We start from the raw sequence: 20731 nt of genomic DNA, 5'->3' as shown, positions 1-20731 counted from the left end.
CAGGGCCTGATACAAAGTAAATGCTAGAAAAGCACAATATTCTATTGGCATAATATTCCTATCAACCCTTGTTATTAGAGTACCTGGCACTGGGAAAATGGAATTAGAAGCTGGAGAGATCTTATACCGAGAGAAAAATTGTAAGATTGTTGAATACTCGACAGTGTATTTTTTGCAGGAAGGGGACAAGCCCATGAAGCAAAGGAAGTAGGTGATGTTTTTCTAATGTGTGTATGGTAATATTGTATCCTGAAAACACTCACATACCATCAAGTGCTCTTCATAAAATATTATTCATTATTTCAGATTTACTAAAAAATACCTAAAATTTGTGAACATGTTTTTTTAACTCCACCTCTTCTGAGAGTCATATAAGCATCATTCTCTATACATCAGAGAGAATGGACTCACACTTGGTACATTAGGACTGAATTCTTTCATGGAGCTCCATTTGAGAAAGATGGAAAATATTTTGACTAAGTTGGCTCCTACTTCTCTGACCTGTGAACTACCTGCTTCATGCTAGTGTTCTTAGGTGCTGGGAATAAAATAGTGATCAATGTGGTATTGATCTTAATTTCACTGAGCTTACAGTCCTAATAGTCCATTATGCCCTAGTTATTTACTTGTGTTTTCCCACACATCTTTTACTGTAGAATTGTAAGGCTCAGTGCTCTGGAACGGTGTTCCAGGGTTTTGGAGAAGTGAGAGTGACTTGTTTTTGAAGTTAAATAAATTTAGTGCATGATCTTATGGACAGTTTAAAAATAGTTATTTTGGGGGGGGGCACCTGGCTGGCTCAATTGGTGGAGTGTGCAGCTCTTGATCTCAGGATTGTGACTTCAGGCCCCAATTTGGGTATAGAGACTACTTAAAAATAAAATCTTTTAAAAATATAATAATAAAATAGTTCATTTTTGGTGCTGTTATGTTTTATTTTTCCAGGATCCTTGAAACTACTAAGGTATATCTGCTGTTAATTAGCCAGGAAAAAACAAAAACAAAAAGTCTTTCCTCCTTTTATTCCATTTTGGATAATTTTAGATTAATTTTCAAGTTTAACTGAAAAGCCAGTATACTTTCTGCTTATTGATTTCAGGAATACTACTTTCCTCTTTGTATTTCTCACTCACCTGCCCAAAGTTATTGTGGTACTATGATCAATAAACTCTTAAATCCTCGACCTCTTTTTTATTATTATTTATTTTTTAAATATTTTGTTTATTTATCAGAGAGAGAGCATGAGCAGGGAGAAGATGGAGAAGAAGGTTCCCTAGGAGCAGGGAGCCTGACTCAGGGCTCTGTCCCAGGACCCTGAGATGATGATCTGAGCCACCCAGGTGCCCCCACCCACCAACCTCTTTTTTAATCTTAAGGAGATTCCAGACACCCGTCTGGCCCCTGATTATAGCACTACTTCAGCCGTCTTAAGTGAAACTGTCTTTTCACAACCCACCAACTTTAGGACCAGGGAATGACTATAACAATTACTAATACCCTTGACACTCTCCCCTTTCATTTTATGGGCCTAACAAAATACCAGCTGTGGGCCCTCTGTCTGCCCACCCTCAGGCAGTTGTATGTACCACTTTAAATTTCTGCCATAAACCTCAGTAGGCCTTCACCTGTGTCTGCTGGCACTGCTGCTGCTGCTGCTGCTGCTGCTGCTGCTGCTTCACTTTCCCTGTTAAGACTTCGTTTCCACTCATTGCGAACTTCTTACAGCTCACTCTAATCTGTGGGCTTCACCTCAAACTTGATTGAGAAGGTAGATGGCAGCTCTTATCTCACCACCAAATCTACAGACCTATCTGCATTGGGCTTCGTGTTCTCTGTCTTCTTTTCAGTTGTTACCAGAGACCTTCCCTGACAGTTTAATTCCTCTTCTTGTGACTCAGGTTCCATCTCTTCTTACTGTCTCCGGGACTTCTTTCCTGCAGTTAGCATCTCTCTTCCACATCATCAGTTTCTCCCTCTCTGTCGGATGTTCCTTTTAGCCTGCAAACTTGCTGTGCTATCTCCCAGGTCAGGTATTTCTGCAAATACGTGTGATTTCTGCAAATGTGTGTAAATGTGATGACCAGATACATGAAATTCCATCCTTCTTAGTGTCTTCTTCCATTATTCTTGTTCCAGTTTTTATGCAATGAATATTCTTCTCTGAATAGTTTTTTACCTCCTTCAGTGTCTGTTTCTTTTCAACCATTTTTGTGGTTTCTTTTTTTTTTTTTTTTTTTCACTAGTCCTCTAAATATTGGTGGGCCTTATGGTTTATTCTTTGGCTGTACTCCCTTGGAAATCCGCTTATTACTGTGCTGTGACACCTGCATATATCTCCTGCCTCATCTCTCCTTCTAAGTTCTAAAATGCATGGCCAGCTTGCCTTCTTGATCATTTCCTTGACCTCTGCTGTTGGTGATATTTAATGCTTGCTAACTTTCCCTCTTGATTGCCCCACTTCAGTAAATGCATGATTGTCCATCCTGTTGCTTATACCAAAATTTTGGCTCTTGACTCTTATTTTTCTCTCCCATCCCTTCCCCATATCTAATTCGTTAGTAAGTTTTATTTTCTCTACTTTTAAAATATATCCCAAATTCAGTTTTTCTGCATTGCTTCCACCATAGTCCGAGCAATCATCTCTTGCTTAACCTACAACCATAACCTCAACTGGTCTTCTATGCATCCACTCTTACCTTCCTATAATCCATTCTTCACTCGAGTGATAATTAAAGCCATTATAATATTTACTGCTCTGGATTTCATTATCTTGAATTAAATCCTGACTCCTGACTGTTTACCTGCTCTGTGGCTGTGAGCAAAATACTTAATACCTCTGTGCCACAATATTCTCATCTAGAAAATGGGATGATAATTGTCAATAATAAGATACCAATCAGATTATGTCACATACACCCTCATACACATGTACCCAGTTTTGAGAGTTTGAGTTCTCATTGGACTTAGTCTAAAATCCAAACTACTTACCAGGGTTTTTAGGACTTCTTCATAATCTAGCTTCTTGCTTAATTTTTCCGACCTCTTCTTGTTTTCATGGGCCTCTTGCTTATCATACTTACTCTACTAAAACCACACTTCCTATCTTTTAACCTTTTACTCAAACATTACTTCTGATGGAGTATATTTTCCTTTTTTTTTTTAGACCAGTTTTTTCATGTTCATGTTTTTTGTTTGCTTTGTTGTATGTAAAGGTAGTGCCATTTTCAAAATTCAGTTGATGTTTTTTCACCTGGTGACTGACTTATCTTTTTAAAGACTAGAACCAAGGACCTACTATGTTTTTCCAGTTTTGTAGGAGATTTGGAAAATTCCTTGAAGTGGAATTGCTAAGTCACAGGGTAGGAATATTTTCAGACCTATGATTCCTATTGAAGTAAGTTCTTGAGACTTTACATGTCCTATTACAGATTGCTGCTGTGGTCTTTATTCATTCTGTTATTTACCCTTTCTAAAATTTTTTCCTATAACAGTATTTCCACTTTTCTCCTTGCCTGGTCATTCTGTTCTTTGTGATCTTTTTCTTTCCTTCTGTTGGATTTTCGTGGTATCCTGTGATTCTTTTCTTTCTTTCTCTTTTTTTTTAAGACAGAGATTGACTTAATTAATTAATTAATTTAAAGTAGGCTTCATACCCAACATGGGACTTCAACTCAGGACCTTAAGATCAAGGGTCATATCTTCTACCGACTGAGCCAACCAGGCACCCTCCTTTTTTTTTTTTTAATGGAAATATAATAGACATATCAGTTTTAGGTATACAACATGATTTGCCATTTGTATATATTGACAGATCATCACCACAATAAGTCTAGTTAACATCTGTCACCACATGGTCACAATTTTTTTTCTTGCGATAAGAACTCTTAAGATTTAGTCTCTTAGAAATTTTCAAATACGTAGTACAGTGTTATTAACTGTAGTTACCATGCTGTTCATATCTTGTGATTCTTGACTATACATATTCATGAATAAAGGACTAAGTTGATTAGAGGGTTTTGCAGTTAAATTGGTCTAGACTTTTGTAAATGAGAAGTCTGATTGTGAGTTCTCTTTAAGTTTTTGTGTATTCATTAGTTGGTTTTTTCTGGAACACAAGAATTGGAGTTGGGAGGTTTAGGGCTACCCTAATTATAAGTGGAAGGACAGCTTTTAGTATGAAAGGAGCTAAGCAACTCACCACCTCAATTTCCTTCTTCATTTTCCCCTTCCTTTTTCCAAGTGCAAGAAAAGCGTAAGTACAATAATGTTGATTTTTGGGACCCTTGGGTGGCTCATTCAGTTAAGTATCTGTCTTTGGATTGGGTCATGATCCTGGGATCCTAGGATGAGTCCCACATCCAGTTCTTTGCTCAATGGGGAACCTGCCTCTCCCTTTCTACCTGCTGCTCCCCCAGCTTGTGCTCTCTCTCTGTGACAAATAAATAAATGAAATCTTTAAAAAAAGATAATGTTCATTATCCATGTACCTATAACCCAGCTTTTTTGAATTAAGTCTTTTATCATATTGACTTCAGATTTTTCTAAACAAAATTACAGACACAGATAAAGTACCTTATAGACCATCAAAGGTAATCAGAGCTTATCCTTTATCCTGTTCCCTGCCCATTCATCTTCAGAGGTACCCATTATCCTGAGTTTAGTGTTTATCATACCCATGCATGTTTCTAAATTTTAAAAAAATTTTTAATTTAAATTCAGTTTGGTTAAGGGGCACCTGGATGGTTCAGTTGGTTGTATTATCTGACTTTTGATTTCAGCTTGGGTCTTGGTCTTGGGGGTTGTGGGATTAGGCCCCACATCTGGCTCTGTGCTCAGCACGGTATCTGTCCCTCTCCCTCTGTTCTACCTCCCCCCAACTCACGCTCGCTCTCTCTGTAGAATAAATAAATGAAACCTCTAAGTAAATAAATAAATTCATTCAATTTAGTTAACATATAGTATATTATTAGTTTCAGGGTAGAATTTAGTGATTCATCAGTTGCATATAACACCCAGTGCTCATCACATCAAGCACTTTCCTTAATGCCCATCACCCAGTTACTCCATGACTCACCACCTACTTCCCCTCGCTTCTAAATTTTTGCCATGGGTGTATATCCATAAACAATATTAATTGCATATTTTAAAACTATATGTCTTGGAACTTGATTTTTTTCATTCAGTGTTACGTTTTTTAGATGTATCCATGTCAATATATTTAGCTCTAGTTCCTCATTTTGACTTAAGTATAGTACACTATTTTACTTTTGTTTTTTTGCCCATTTTTCTCTTAGTATTTAAGTTGGTCCTAATATTTTGCTATTATAAATGTTGCTGCAAAGAATACTTCTTATACGTATGTTAGTAGTGATATAGTTAGATGATAGTATAATGCCCATCTTCAGCTTAACAGGATATTTATTCTCAGTTTATTCTCATGCATTTATATTATAACCACATGTAGAACTGAAAAGCACCTATTGTTGTATGTGGTTAGACCTAAATTTTTTGCCCATCTCATGGGTGTGAAATGATTTCTTATTTTAATTTGTATTTCTGTGATTACTAATTAGGTCATTTATTTTATTTTTTTTTTAAAGATTTTATTTATTTATTTGACAGAGAGAGATCACAAGCAGGCAGAGAGGCAGGCAGAGAGAGAGGAGGAAGCAGGCTCCCTGCTGAGCAGAGAGCCTGATGCGGGCCTCGATCCCAGGACCCTGAGATCATGACCTGAGCCGAAGGCAGCGGCTTAACCCACTGAGCCACCCAGGCGCCCAGGTCATTTATTTTTTTAATTTTTAAAAGATTTATTTATTTTAGAGAGAGAACATGAAGAAGAGGAGGGGCAGAGGGAGAGGGAGAAGCAGATCCCCACTGAGCAGGGAGCCTGACATGGGGCTCAATCCCAGAACCCCAAGATCATGACCTGAGCCAAAGGCAGTCGCTCAACTGACTGAGCCCCCAGAGCCCCCATGAGGTCATTTATTTTATCATGTGTCTGTTGGATAGTCTGAATTCTCTTTAGTTCAGCTACCTATTCATAAATCCTTTGCCCATTTTTCTTTTGTATTATTTGACATTTTCTGTAAGGATAGCCAGTTACCCCAGAATTATTTATTATATAGTCTATGAAACATGGGTAGTCTTACTGTACATATGGTACATTCTTATTCTTATTATTTAAAATAGTTAAAAGGCTATCATTTTACAGTGCTTTTGTAAGAATTTTAGAATCAGTTTGCCAAATTCCATAGGGGAAAAAAAAAATCTCAGGATTTTGTTTATTGTCTTTCACTGAATTAATTTGGGGGAAATTGAGATTATTATGATGCTGAGTCTTCATACTAAAGGGCATTTAGTCTTTGTCACATGAAGGGTTGGGCCATGCACCTGCACACATTCATCACATAGCATAAGTGTGAAATAAGATTTAGTGGGAAACAGGAATTGACAGAGCACACACAATCCCCTGAGCTCTATTATCTTCACATAGATGTGGACTTAGAGTAGATATAACTAGAATTAATATACCAGGGAAAGGGCTCCTCAGTAATAATTGGAACTTTGAGGTTGATGAAATGGCCTTGTTAGAAAAGGGAGCTCTGTGTCTCTCATTAGTCTTTTCCTGCATCAAGTAAACTCAGACCTGCTGAGTCAACTTGTTGATAGGTACTGAGAGGAAGAAATTAACCTCCGGAGTCCTCTGAGTTTCTCTTCTCAATCTTCTTTTACGCACTTGGATGCTATTTTCTTGTTCTGTCTACAAAGGTCTTGCATATCTTTTATTAGATTTATTCCTAGGGGCTCTAAGCTGGCTCAGTTTGGTGGAACTTGTGACTCTTGATCTTGCAGTTGTGAGTTTGAGCCCCACATTGGGTGTAGAGATTACTTAAATATGAATAATCTTTTTTTAAAAAGGGTTTATACCTAGATTCTTTATGGTCTTTGTTGCTATTGTGAAGGCCATTTTATTTATTTATTTATTTATTTAGATAATTTATTTAAAATTGTAAATAAATATTTATTTATTTTAGAGAGGGAGATTGGGGAGGGGCAAAGGAAGAGGGAGAGGGAGAAGGAGACTCTTAGGTAGGACCCATGCTTAGCACAGAGCCCAGAGTGGGACTGGATCTCATAACCCTGAGATCATGACCTGGGCCAAAATCAAGAGTCAGACACTTCACCAGTTCAGCCACGCAGGCACCCTGAATGGCATCTTTTTTTAATTGGGACTGTTCGATACATTGGAATACTATATAATGTTTGTGTCCTTCATCTTACATCCAGTTATCTTGATAAACTAATTCTACATTAGTTTTTATAGATACTAGTTATTAGTATTAGTCCTAATGGTTTCTAGGTTCTCTTTGGATTTTCTATAGATATCATATTTCCTACAAATAAATTTTTATCTCTACTATTACGATTTTTATGTCCCTTTTCATATCTTCTCTCCCTACTATTAACTATAACCTCCTCTGTATGATATCAGGGATAGCAGGTACCTTTGTCTTATGCCTGACCTTTCACTGTGATATTTTGCTACAGGTTTCTTATAGGTGTATTTTATTAAGTTAAAAGATCCCTATTTCTAATATCAAGATTTTTTTTAAAGATTTTATTTATTTATTTGACAGAGATTATAAGCAGGCAGAGAGAGAGGAAGGGAAGCAGGCTCCCTGCTGAGCAGAGAGCCCAATGCAGGGCTCAATCCCAGGACCCTGGGATTATGACCTGAGCTGAAGGCAGAGGCTTTAACCCACTGAGCCACCCAGGTGCCCCTAATATCAATATTTTTAAAATAAGTGAATGTTGAACTTCTCAAAATATATTCACATTTTGTTACTGATTTCTAAATTAATTGATTTAGTTGATTAATTGATTAATACTTATTTCTAAATTAATTAATTTTCCTCATGATAAAGGAATATGGTTTGTCTGATAATAATTATGAAACATGTTTTATGGTCTGGAATGTGACATGTACATAGAGATAAAAAGAAAGAATAACAAAACTTGATCAGTTCTATAGAAGTCTGAAAATCAAGAAAAAGCAGTGTAAGTGAAAAATACACAATATAAGATGGTAGAAATAAATCAGCCATAAAAATGTAAATGAACTCAATTGTTTAATTAAAACAGATAAATATGTTTAAAACAAAACAGGCTAGCAAAAAGAACTATGTATAATTCATTTATAGCAGACACACAGTGGTTGCAAGTAAAAAGATGAAGGGGTGCCTAGGTGGCGCAGTCGGTTAAATGTCTGACTCTTGATCTCAACTCAGGTCTTGATCCTAGTGTTGTGAGTTCAAGCCTCATGTTGGGCTCCATGCTAGGAAATGTAAATTTTTTATTATTAAAAAAGTAATAAGGTAAAAAGATGAGAAAAGACAAATCAAGCACATAGTGGTAGAATGCTGGTGTACGTAGGTTTGTATCACAAAATAGACTTTAAGAGAAAAAGGATTGTTAGGAAGAAATAAAGGAAAATGAAATAAAAAGTTTAGGGAAAAACTCAAACCCACAGAAAAGTGGAAATAACAGTACAATGAACACTTAACATAGGTATTACTTACACTGCCTAGCTTCAACAGTTAACATTTTGCTAGATTTATAGATCCTGGAAGATTATTTTACCTGTCTAAAATATTGTATATTTAAGGAGATTAACAATTCCATAATTGCATGAAGTCCATATTTAAATTTCCATAATTATCCTAAGTATTTTTTATGACTGTCCTCCATCCTTGAACTAAGATCTCCTTTTTGTGCATGCATTGAATTAGTTGTTTTTTAATAATTGTTGTCTTAGTGTCTTCAACTGACCACCCACCATTTTGTTTCCCATGACATGATTTATTAGAGACCAGGACACTTTTCCTGCAGTGTGTCATATCTTGGATTTCTTTGGTTGTCATGGCTTTGACTTTCAAAGAGAGAGATAAATGTCTTGTAGAATGTCCCATATTCTCTGTTTTCCTGATTATTTCATTGTGGTACTTTTAACCCATTTTATTATTCTGCATATTTCTTCTAAATTTGAAGCTAAGTATAAAAGTTTGATTTGATTCTATATAAATGTTTTGCAGGTATACTTCATGGGTGATAGATAATGTGTCATTTATGTTGCATCACATTATGTCCTTCTATTAATGATTCTGAGCCCCATCTCCTTGTAAAGGTGGTGTTTCCCTTTGTCTTTAATATGTGGAAATGCTTTAACATTATATGTACCCTGTTCATCAGCTTTTCACCTAATGGCTTTAGCCTCCTAGGATCTTCCCTGAATCAGTGATTTTATATTAGCTGGCATATTTTTTTTTTTTTTTTGTAAAGAGGGTTTCCCACATCAAACGGGAGTAAGTAGAATTTTTCCCCCCAAAAGGCAAGATAAATTCATGATTCTTTTCTAGTAATGTTTAGTTTTTTATAGATGGAATAGTCACTAACAGTGGTGGCAAACATTGCCCAAAACATACTTTCTTACTTTTATGGACTAGTGAGTTTTTATTTTTTGTATGCAATCTATTATAGTTAATTGTGGTTTTTACTCTTTTTGCTGATTATCTTCCGAATTTGGGCAGTATGACTCCCTTTAGGCTGACTCCTGTGTTGTTTTGACATCTGTCTGGCACATGAAGATGTTCCAGGATCCCTCTTGTTGAATAATAGGTGGGTCTTAGAATGCTTTAGTGCTGGCCATTTTCCCCCAATAGTTGTTACCATTGTTTTTGTTGTTTTATTTAGTTTATGCTTATTTAGTTTTATCCTTATGTTTATTAGTTTCTAGGTTCCGTTTATATCAGTTTCCTACGGTTGCGGTACCAAATGACCGCGTTCCTGGTGTTTTATACCACAGCTGTGTTCTCCTAATAATTCTGAAGGCCTGAGGTCCACAATGGGTTTCACTGGGCCAAAATCAAGGTATCAAAAAGACTGCTTTTCCTCTGGAGCATATTTCCCTGACTTTTCCAGCTTCTAGAACTGCATTCCTTGGACTCCTTTATTTATAGTCCCTTCTTTCAGCTTCAGGGCCAGCAGTGTACATCTTCACATCTCGTTATCTAATCCTCTGTAATAAAATCTCCCTCCAATTCCATTTTATAAGGATGCTTGAAGTAACATTTAAGGCCCACCCACGATAATTTCCCTAACTCAAGATACTTAATTGCAAAGAGAGAGAGAGAGAGACTTAATTACATCTACAAAATTCTTTTTGTCATATAAGGTAACTTAGGTTCTGGGGTTTAGAATGTAGATATTTGGGGGCTGTTGATCAGTCTACCATACCCATTGCCATTCTTTCTTTTACATTATTCTGGGTTTAGTTCCTTTTTCTAGGTTGTCAGCTGTTTTCATTTGTATCTTGAAGTCATTTCATTATCTTCTGGCTTCTTTTATTGTTAAGAAATATGATGTCTGATATATTTTTCTTTTCTCTCTGGTTGATTTTAAGAACTTTTATGCACTTTAACTTCAACCTGTATGGTTGTGGATTTAGTTTTATCTGTCATGGCCAGGACACAGGACTCACTGTGCTACTCTTTTTTATTATTATTATTAATTATTTTTATTAACAATGTATTATTTGCCCCAGGGGTACAGGTCTGTGAATCGTCAGGCTTATACACTTAACAGCACTCACCATATCTCATACCCTCCCCAATGTCAATAACCTAACCTCTCCACCCCTCCCCGGCTCACTGTGCTACTCTTGAGTAATTTTTATTTTCAACTGTTCTGGAAAATGACAGCCATCTTCTCTTTAGATATCTCTCCCATTGTCTGTTTAACCTTCCGAATTTACTTAAATTCCATTCTTTGTTGTTCATATTTTCCATTCATTTTTCTCTGCCTTTTGGCTAATTTTCTCTGACTCCTCTTCTAGTTCTTTCTTTCTTCAGCTCTAAACTGTTTACTTCAACTGGTTTTATTTTAATGACTATATGATTAAAATTTCAAGTCTTTATCATTTTCTCATGCTTCCTTTTCATATGTGCTATCTTTAAGCTTGGAGATATTTTAGAATTATCTCAGTAGAAAACTTACTTATGTATTTTGGTCTACAATTTATTAGCTTTGAGTTCTTTCTTAAGCTGATGTATTTTTTTTTTAATTTTAGAAGAATTATTCAGAATCTTTTTCACTGAATGTTGCTCTGGCTTTCTTGCTTACAGTACCATAATTCTTGTAGTGATTCTTCTGAAACTTGAGGACCATGTCTTTTTTTAATTACTTATTTTAAATTTTTAATCTTTGGTAATAGTCATTTTTTTGGCATCTATAATCTGTAATTCCTCCTTCGACCTGTTAAGGTATTATTTCACTGGGTTTCTGATGAATGACTAGCATTAATTTGAGAGAAAGAGCGAGAAGAAGAGAAAGGTTGGAGGAAGGGAGAGGGAAGACAGTTTTTCTATCCAGAGCACCTGGATGGCTCAGTCAGTTAAGGGTCTTACTCTTAATTTCTGCTCAGGTCGTGATCTCAGGGTTGTGAGATCGAACCCCTCCACCCCTCCATCTAGGCTTCATGCTGAGCATGGAACCTGCTTAAGATTCTTTCTCCTCTCCCTCTGCCTCCGCCTCCCTCTGCCTCTCACTCTTCTTTTGCCTTTCCCTCTCTTTCTCCCTCGCTTTAAAAAAAAAAAAAAAGTTTTTCTTTCCTCACAGGTTGGATTATTGTGGTTTTCTTTTTCTTTTTGTATTATCTGTGTCAGGTTTGGATATCTAGATTTTGCTAGTTTCATAAAATGAATTTGGAAGTCTTTTCTTTTTTATATGCTATCATCTATTAATAATTGTTACTATATTTTCTTTAAAGGTTTTATAGAAACCAATCATATAATAATCTGGACTTGATGCCTTTTTATTGAGAGGAAGGAAGCCAGTGGCTGTAGTTTTTTGTACCATTGTTTCCCTGTAGTTCCTTCCTTAGTAGTTTGTCTGAATTTATTTTTTAACATAGACATCTTCAGAGGTAGGCTTTTAAAAAAAAATACTCGCCATTTTTAGGGGGGAGGAAATTTTGCCATTTGTAAAGTCACTAGACATGATTGATTGTTTACTATAATTATTTAGTTGCTATGGTCCACTGAAGAGATCAAAACAGGAGAGGAAATCTAGTAAATCTAGTACCTTTCTTGAATTTGTTTTTGTTTTTAATTCTTTCATTTTCCTTTTAGGATTGTTGAAACAGATTTCCTTCACTTTTTCTAAGAAGGCATATTAAGGCCAAAATTTTATCTCCTTTTAGTTTTACAATATCTTATTCTACTTTTAAAAAATTACTTATTTTTAGAGAGAGCACATGGACACGCACACACATATGTGGCAAAGGATGGGGGCGCAGAGGGAGAGAGAGAATCCCAAGCAGAACTCCCTCACTGAGGACAGAGCCGGTTGCAGGGCTCAATCTCAGGACACTGAGATCATGACCTGAGCCAAAAATCAAGAGTCAGATGCTCAACCAACTGAGCCACCTAGGCGCCCCTTATTCTACTTTTTTTTTTTTTAAAGATTTTATTTATTTATTATTTATTTATTTGACAGAGCATGAGCGAGAGAGGGAACATAAGCAGGGGGAATGAGAGAGGGAGAAGCAGACTCTTTCGGAGCAGGGAGCCCAATGTGGGGCTCGATCCCAAGACCCTGGGATCACAATCTGAGCCGAAGGCAGACACCTTAATGACTGAGCCACCTGGCCGCCCTTCCTTATTCTACTTTTTAATATATTTTTATTTTATAAGTATCATCCAAGTTCTTTCTCTTACTCTTCTGGGGAAATCTGAAAGAATCTAATTTCAACTAGGGCTCATAGTGATTTTTCTTCATTTTTTGGATATAAAATTACTTTTGTTTGAGGAGATAAGAAATCTTACATCTGGACATTCATGGTCTGGCCCTGCCCTCTGTCACCAAACCAGTCATTTTCTAGTGCCCAGCAAAAAATATTTATTCTAATTAGCTTTAATCAGCTCCATTCCCTCATTTTCCTCATACTCATTCTCCTTTGCTAATCCATTTTTTTCCCCTTTCTTTCTCCCATCCCTTGGGGGAGTGGTTCTTTACCCTAACTGCATATGAGTTTTATCTATGGAGTTTTTAAAGGGGGTGGGGGACAGGTTGCTGTGGGTTATAAAGTCTTCAGTTTGCTGGACTGGAAAGAATCACTGAAGCAGGATTAATTTTTTCTCTCTTCCTGTATTCTAAGACAGCTTGAATTTTAGTACTAATTGAATACCTGTTTATGACTATGACTCAAGATTAGTGGTGAGACAAAAGATGAATAGAATATGTTTCTGATCTCAGAGCAGCTAGTTGACATGAAAAACAATCAGTTTTAGGATATCAAATTCTATCATAAAGCTGTTCTGCCTGGGTGGTCAATGAACTCATCATAGAAGGAGATTACCATTTTCTGAGATGAAGAGACAGTAGGAAAAAGAAATTTGGGGAGGGTTGTGGGTTAGATCAGAAATTAGTCTTTGAACATGTTAATTTTGAGATGTCTGTTCGTTTTCTTAGTAGAGATGGCCAGTAGGCAGTTGGACAAAAAGAGTCTGGAGTTGAGGGGACAGAGCTGGATTTTAAAATTTGGACTGCGGGGCGCCTGGGTGGCTCAGTTGGTTGGACGACTGCTTTCAGCTCAGGTTATGATCCTGGAGTCCCGGGATCGAGTCCCGCATCGGCCTCCCAGCTCCATGGGGAGTCTGCTTCTCCCTCTGACCTTCTCCTTGCTCGTGCTCTCTCTCACTGTCTCTCTCTCAAATAAATAAATAAAATCTTTTAAAAAAATAATAAAATAAAATAAAATTTGGACTGCATTTGGAGGAGGATAAAGATTAATGTATAAAATATCTAGACTAAAGGGTATCTATAGATCAACAAGGGAAAATAGAATTAGAAAAATATGGATAGGGAATATACCAAAAAGGAATGTAAATGTCCAGTGTTCATGAAAAATGTTCAGTTTTCTGGGAAATAGAAGTTGAAGCGACAAGATCACCTTTTCCCCTTCAGATTGGCAGAAGTTTCAGAGTTTGATAATACCCAGTGTTGATGAGATTATGGGGGGACTTAGACCCTCCTTATGAGGCTATGACTTAGTACCTTTTTTCTTTTAGAAGACCATTTGACACATTTATTAAATTTTTTATTGTACATAACTTTCTTATTTATTTATTTTTAAATAAACATATAATGTATTTTTATCCCCAGGGATACAGGTCTGTGAATCGCCAGGTTTACACACTTCACCGCACTCACCATAGCACATACCCTCCCCAATGTCCATAACCCCTCCCCCCTGTCCTTACCACCCTCCCCCCAGCAACCCTCAATTTGTTTTGTGAATGCACATTACTTCCAATTCAGGAATCCTATGCTGTGATATCTAAAAGGGAAACTTGTACCTTTTCCCAGAAAGGTAGCTCAGAACTATTCATTGAAGCATTGTTTGAAGTTGAGAAAAGTGGAGTAATCTAAATGTCCTCTAGTAAGGGAATTATTAAATAAACCATCTGTTCTAAAACCCCCTTGTTTTTCTGTCTATTCCCTCTTGTATATTTTTAATTATCTCACATTTTTAAATTATAGCAATTGTTTAAAAGGCCATAATTTCTAGTGTATTGTATTTGTGCTGTTCATATTTAGTCACACCTTAGAATTCCAGATTTAGATCATAAAACTCATAGAGTACCTAGCATACAGTATAATTTGCAAAACACGTTCTCTACCCAGATAAGTTGGACTCATTCTTCATCAAGGAAAAAGAACTGACTTCTTTATCTTAAACATGTAATATGTGCATGTAGTATAACCACCTGACTTCTAAATTCTAGGCTGGCTGGCTGGCTGGCAGGCTGGCTAAATGAATAAGGCTTAGACCCCTGCCAAGAATTCATTTAACTGATAAAGGCCTGATTTTAATCAACCCCCCCCAACTTGCTGTCCCTCAAGGGATTTTTACTTCTTGTTTGTTAGTTACTTTGAAGTTTATACATCTCAGAATAGTGCACCTTAATAGGATTAGAGAAGGATAAGAATTTTGCCTTTCTTTTATAGAGTGGAGAATTACTATGTGGTGATTTTAAATGGAGAGGAATAAAGGAGAAATAGTTCTCGGGCGCCTGGGTGGCTCAGTGGGTTAAGCCGCTGCCTTCGGCTCTGGTCATGATCTCAGGGTCCTGGGATCGAGGCCCGCATCCTGCTGAGCAGAGAGCCTGCTTCCCTCTCTCTCTCTCTCTGCCTGCCTCTCTGTCTACTTGTGATCTCTGTCTGTCAAATAAATAAATAAATAAATAAATCTTTTAAAAAAAAAAAATAGTTCTCAAAACAGTTCATTTAGAAAGAGTACATGTAGACATCGAAGATCTGGAAATTGTTTCTCCTAAAATCACCCATGACTGCGCACTCTTAGGTTGCTGTTGAAGTTTGAAGAACATTGAGATAAGCAGTGTTGTAATATTACGAAATGAATGTATTTTTACTTAACAATTTTAAAGAAGTGAGATTGTATGTCTTGACATGGAAAGAATTTTGAGGCATGCTGTTCAATGAAAAAAGGGTCAAAAATAATATTTTATATATAATACTTACACGTTTGTATATTTTGTATGTGTATATATTATATTTACTTGAATAAAAAGATACATAATAAACTGTAAATTGTACTTAATGTTTTTGGGAAGGTGAAAATGATTTTCATCATTTATTTAGAATACTTATGTATTGAGTCTTTTACAGTTGAGAATTTATTGTATTACTAGTGTAGAAAGGAGTTTTAAGATGTTTAATAATAAATGGGGAAAATTGCTATATTAAACAGGTCCCTAAGCCTAAATTTCAAAGAACACTGGCAGGTACTACAATATTTTGATAAAAATATTTTAATAAAAATATTTTAATTCATATCCTAAATGATTTTTACTTACATTCTTTTAAAATATTTTTCAGGTGTGGAATATCAAACAAATGATTAAGTTGACGCAGGAACATATAGAAGCCCTATTGGACAAATTTGGTGGGGAGCATAATCCACCGTCAATATATCTGGAGGTGAGCTATTGAGTATCCTATCTGTTGTAATTTTGAAAACAAAAACATGAACTTATCACAGGCATTTGTACTGGTAATATTGTTTCTCTTAGGGGATGAGATGAGAAAGGGGAAGGTGAATTACCTTTATTTTTCTTAAACTTAATCTTTTTTCACTTGTTACAATCATATGCAATATTTTGTAATTTGGAAAACGTCAACACTAAAGGAGAAGGCAAGTATAAACTTAAAAATATTACCCTGGTGAAAAATTTATTTAAAAAAGAGAGAGAGGGAAAACATAGAGGTTAAGAAACTAGTTACCATATTAGGAAATGGGGCAAATTTTGTAAAATATCTTTTTTTTTTCCTGGTAAAATATCTTTTTTCCAGAACAAATCCCTCCCCAAATTGGTTTTTCCTTTCTTAATAAGTAAAATATATAATATTTAAATAGCTCAAAATTGCCTAGCTTTACTGTTTAATAGTGCTGTTAGGCTTTTGTATCAAGCTTTGAGCATCACTGTAAATTTATAGAATAGTTAGTCATTGTTCTTAATTCTTTGAGGTAGTAGTTACTATTATAATCACAGATAAGCTTTCTTGGGATTGCTTCCTTCTGGACATCACTTGGGTTCCATGACAAGCATGCTGTTAGGGAATCCAGGTAGTGGGGCTTCATAGCCCACACTGCTCACCACTGCTCCTGCTGCCTGTCTGTGAAAGCTGGCTCTAGCTATAATCGCTTGTCATACAGGACTCTAACCCTAAATTACAAATGGTCAGATTACCATTTGCCTTCAGATGCCAGAGATTTTTAGGCATGGATGGACAGACTCCTAAACCAAATTTCTAATTTAGTAATCTAATTGCTTGTAAAGGGCACATTAAATCTAAGTTAAGTTTGCATTTCTAAAATAAATTTGGAAGTTTAGAAATAACCACTAATAAACTGTTGTCTTCTTCATATGGCTTATCCCAAAGCACACTGCCAGATATTATTACTAGGACTAGAATTCATACCTCTGAAGACTAATTAGTGTACTTTCTATATTCCGTGCTGATTTACTTTTATGTCTGAGGAGGACAAGATTAGGAGTCGTAAGGACACAGATCTGGTGAAAAAAGTAATTCTTGTTAATTTGAACTAGACAACTTAATCAGCAGGTTTTCTGCCAGCCACTTAGTGTCTTGGGAGACTTTGCCTAGTTGTAATACATTTATATCAATAACCGTGTTTGAGTATAGCGAGGGTTCACTGCCTCCTCCACACTCACACTCTTCAGGCTTTTTACTGTTCAAATTACATCTAACTAGGATAATACACAGCAGACCATATCTCATAGATTATATCATTAGCATGTAGATCCTTATTTACAGGGACAAACACTACACAATTTCTCTGTAGAAAGCACTGTAATGTAGTGGTTAAGATAAACCTTGGAGTCACACAGGCCCTTTGGTTGAAACTTAGCTGTGTCTTAGTTTCTGCAATTAGGTTACCCAACCTTCCTATACCTTACCCCATTGGTAAAATGGGTGTACTATCACACATGGGGTAATTGATGGTTTCATTAAGTTTATAATTACAAAATAGCATCATTCTTGATACATATGGAGTGCTCCATAAATTTTTGATTCATTCATTCAGCAGGTATGTACTGGGTGCCTGTTTATTTTTATGCTTTTCTAGGCTCTGGCGATATAGAAAAAAAAATATTTGTCTTCATGCAGCTTTTATTTTTCTCAGGGGATGGGATTACAAACAATAACATGGAACTTAGACTACTTGATATACTATGAAGAGGAGCCTGCCTGGAGATGACAGTATTTTTCCCTGAGGAAAGTTGACAAGGCCCAGGGGAAAGGTCTCTGGGTACTGATATGTGAAGGCCCTTCAGTGAAAAACCAAGTCTCCTAGTTATCCACTGAGACCCACTATTCTGGTTTCTTTATGAATTTGACTACTCAGATAAATAGAATTATACAGTATTTGTCTTTTTGTGACTAGCTTGTTTCATTTAGCATAATGTCTTCAAGGTCCATCTGTGTTGTAGCATGAGTTGAAATTTCTTTTCTAATTAAGGCTAAATAATATTGCACTTTTTTCTGTCCATTCATCTATCAATGGATACCATCAGTGGTTGGTCATTTATAACTTTTTGTTGTCATAAGTAATGTTGATTTTACTCCTTTTGACTATATACCCAGAAGAGGAGTTACTGAATCATGTGGCAATTCTGTATTTAATTTTTTAAAGAATTGCTATATTGTTTTCCATAGCAGCTGCCTTTTTCATTCCTATTAGCAATACATACAAGAGCTCCCATTATGCCACATTCTTGCCAACACTTACTTTCTGTATGTGTGTGTGTGTTTATGTATGTGTATAATGGTCACCCTAATGAGTATGAAGTGATATCTCATGGTTTTGATTTACATTTCCCTGATGACTAATGATGTTGAGCATCTTTTCATGTGCTTATTGGCCATTCATATTTCTTCTGTGGAGAAATGTCTAAGTCTTTTCATCCATTTTTTAATGGAGTTATTTACTTTGTTGTTGAGTTGTAGGAATTCTTTATATATTCTGAGTATCAGTTCTAATTGGACACATGATTTGTGGATATTTTCTTCTAATCCACGGGTTCCCTTTTCACTCTTTCGATTATGTCCTTTGTGCATAAGATTTTTTTATTTTGATGACATCTAACTTACCTATTTTTCTTCTTATTGCCTGTGCCTTCGGTGTTACATCCAAGAAATCATTACCAGATCCAGTGTTATAAAGCTTTTATTCAGCTGTCTTCTAAGATACATAGTTACAGCTTTAGCCCTTATGTTTAGCCTTTGATCCATTTTGAGTTGATTTTTCTGTATGGTATAAGGTAAGAGTTCAGCTTCGGTCTTTTGCATGTGTATATTCAGTTTTCCCAGCCCCATTTGTTGAGAAGGCTGTCTTTTCTCATTGTATAGGCTTGACATATGCCCTTGTCAAAAATCATTTGACCATGTATATAAGAATTAATTTCTGGGCTCTCTTTTCTTTTCCACTGGAAAAGTTATGTCCAACTTTATGCCAGTTTATACTATACTGATTTTATTGCTATAGCTTTATAATAAGTTTTGAAATCAGGAAGTGTGAGACCTCCAGCTTTGTTTTCCTTTTCAGGGTTGTTTTGGCTATTCAGTATTTTTTGAGATTCATATGAACTTCAGGGTAGATTTTTCTCTTTCTGAAACACATTGGGATTTTGATAGGGATTGCATTGAGTTCAGAGATTGCTTTGGGTAGTATTGGCATCTTAAGAGCCCTTAAGTCTTAAATATAAATGGATAGCTAAGAATAATCAGATATTGGAAGAAGACTTTTAACAGGAAAGCTAATATCAAAAATGGCCAAAAGGAACTCAGAAACAGTGCAGAGAACAGATGAAAACCTGAAAATAACTATAATTAACATCAGAGGTTAGAGAAGACAGTCCATTCTTGTTTCATGGCTGTTCTAAAGCAAGTCTTAATGGAGCACAAGAAAGAACTCTTGCTATTAAAATAATTAAAATAGTATAATAGCAGAAAATGTAAATATATGTGTGTTTGCATGTCTCTGGGCATATAAATAAATGTTGTAAGATAAAGTTAAGGAAATCTCTAGAAAGCAGAATAAAACAAAGATGGAAGATAATTAAAGGAAAGATGAGAAAAATTAGAGAATAACTCTAGTAGGAGATCTGTAAAAATTACAAATGCTTTTAGCTATAGAAATACAAAAAACCACTTAGTCCCAAGTTTCACAAACAAATAGGAGTTTTATTTTCCCGTCCAATAACAAGAAGCATGGAAGTAAACTATTTTAACATTGGTTTAAAGGTGTCAGATGCTGGGGTGGATCTCTGCAGTCTTTGGCTTTTTGGTGGTGACTGCAGCAATTGTTGTGTTCTCATAGGACACCTCAAAGAGGAAGCTGGGATCACAGAGGCTCTCTTGTGTACTGAGTTCTTTCAAGGAAGAAAATTTTCCCTCCAAATCCCCTACAAGTCTTTTCCTTTACATCTCATCGAGTGGAATGGGGTCACATATATCCCTACACCAGGACTGTGTTTACATTTCTTCAAATAAGAGGCTAAAAAGTCAATTTTTCCCCTTTTCACAATTGGCTTTAGATTAGTTTGAGACTGGCGAGTAGAAGTTACGCTAGTTATGTCAATCCATACCATTTCAACGTAGGAAATAATGTTTCCTGTGTTTGATGTTTCCATAGGAAACATCTTTAGCTATCCCCGTGTTTCTTCTTATAGCAGAACAGAGTGAATTCAGTTATATTATCATCAGAAATCCTCTTATCTTTTTTCTTGTAGTAATTTATTTTAAAACTTTTAAGGTGTTAATTTAAGCTTTTAAGTTCTAGATTTTCTCTTACTGGTGTGAATAATTGAAATTCTGTTGGTTCCTTTGATGATAACTATAGTGAAATGAGCTTTAGTACTCTCAAGAGTTTTAAATTTGTCTTTTTAATCTTTGGTTCCCTTTTTAAGTCATCGTCCAGAGGAAGAAAAGATAAGTCATTTCCCAGAATTTTTTCTTTTTCTCCCAGTTTTTCTCTCTCCACTTACTCACCAAATTATTTGAATGCCTTCTGTGTATAAGATATAATGCTAGATGCTCTTCCAGTAGTAGATTCTTCTTTTTG

General features: G+C 35.8%; 1 protein-coding gene across 2 annotated transcripts in view; it reads left to right on the top strand.

Annotated features, from left to right (window-relative positions):
• Positions 1 to 20731, top strand: part of BRAF (B-Raf proto-oncogene, serine/threonine kinase) — a 179541-nt gene that overhangs the window by 65013 nt on the left and 93797 nt on the right. For both annotated transcript variants that reach the window (XM_044246722.1, XM_044246723.1), the window contains exon 2: positions 15961 to 16062. In XM_044246722.1, the coding sequence (XP_044102657.1) occupies positions 15961 to 16062 (102 nt within the window). The remainder of the gene's footprint in view (positions 1 to 15960; positions 16063 to 20731) is intronic.

The sequence above is a fragment of the Neovison vison genome, chromosome 4 (genome assembly GCF_020171115.1).
Source record: "Neovison vison isolate M4711 chromosome 4, ASM_NN_V1, whole genome shotgun sequence".
NCBI lineage: Eukaryota > Metazoa > Chordata > Mammalia > Carnivora > Mustelidae > Neogale > Neogale vison.
The sequence above is the reverse complement of the archived record's forward strand: the minus strand, read 5'-3'. Positions and strand labels throughout refer to the sequence as shown.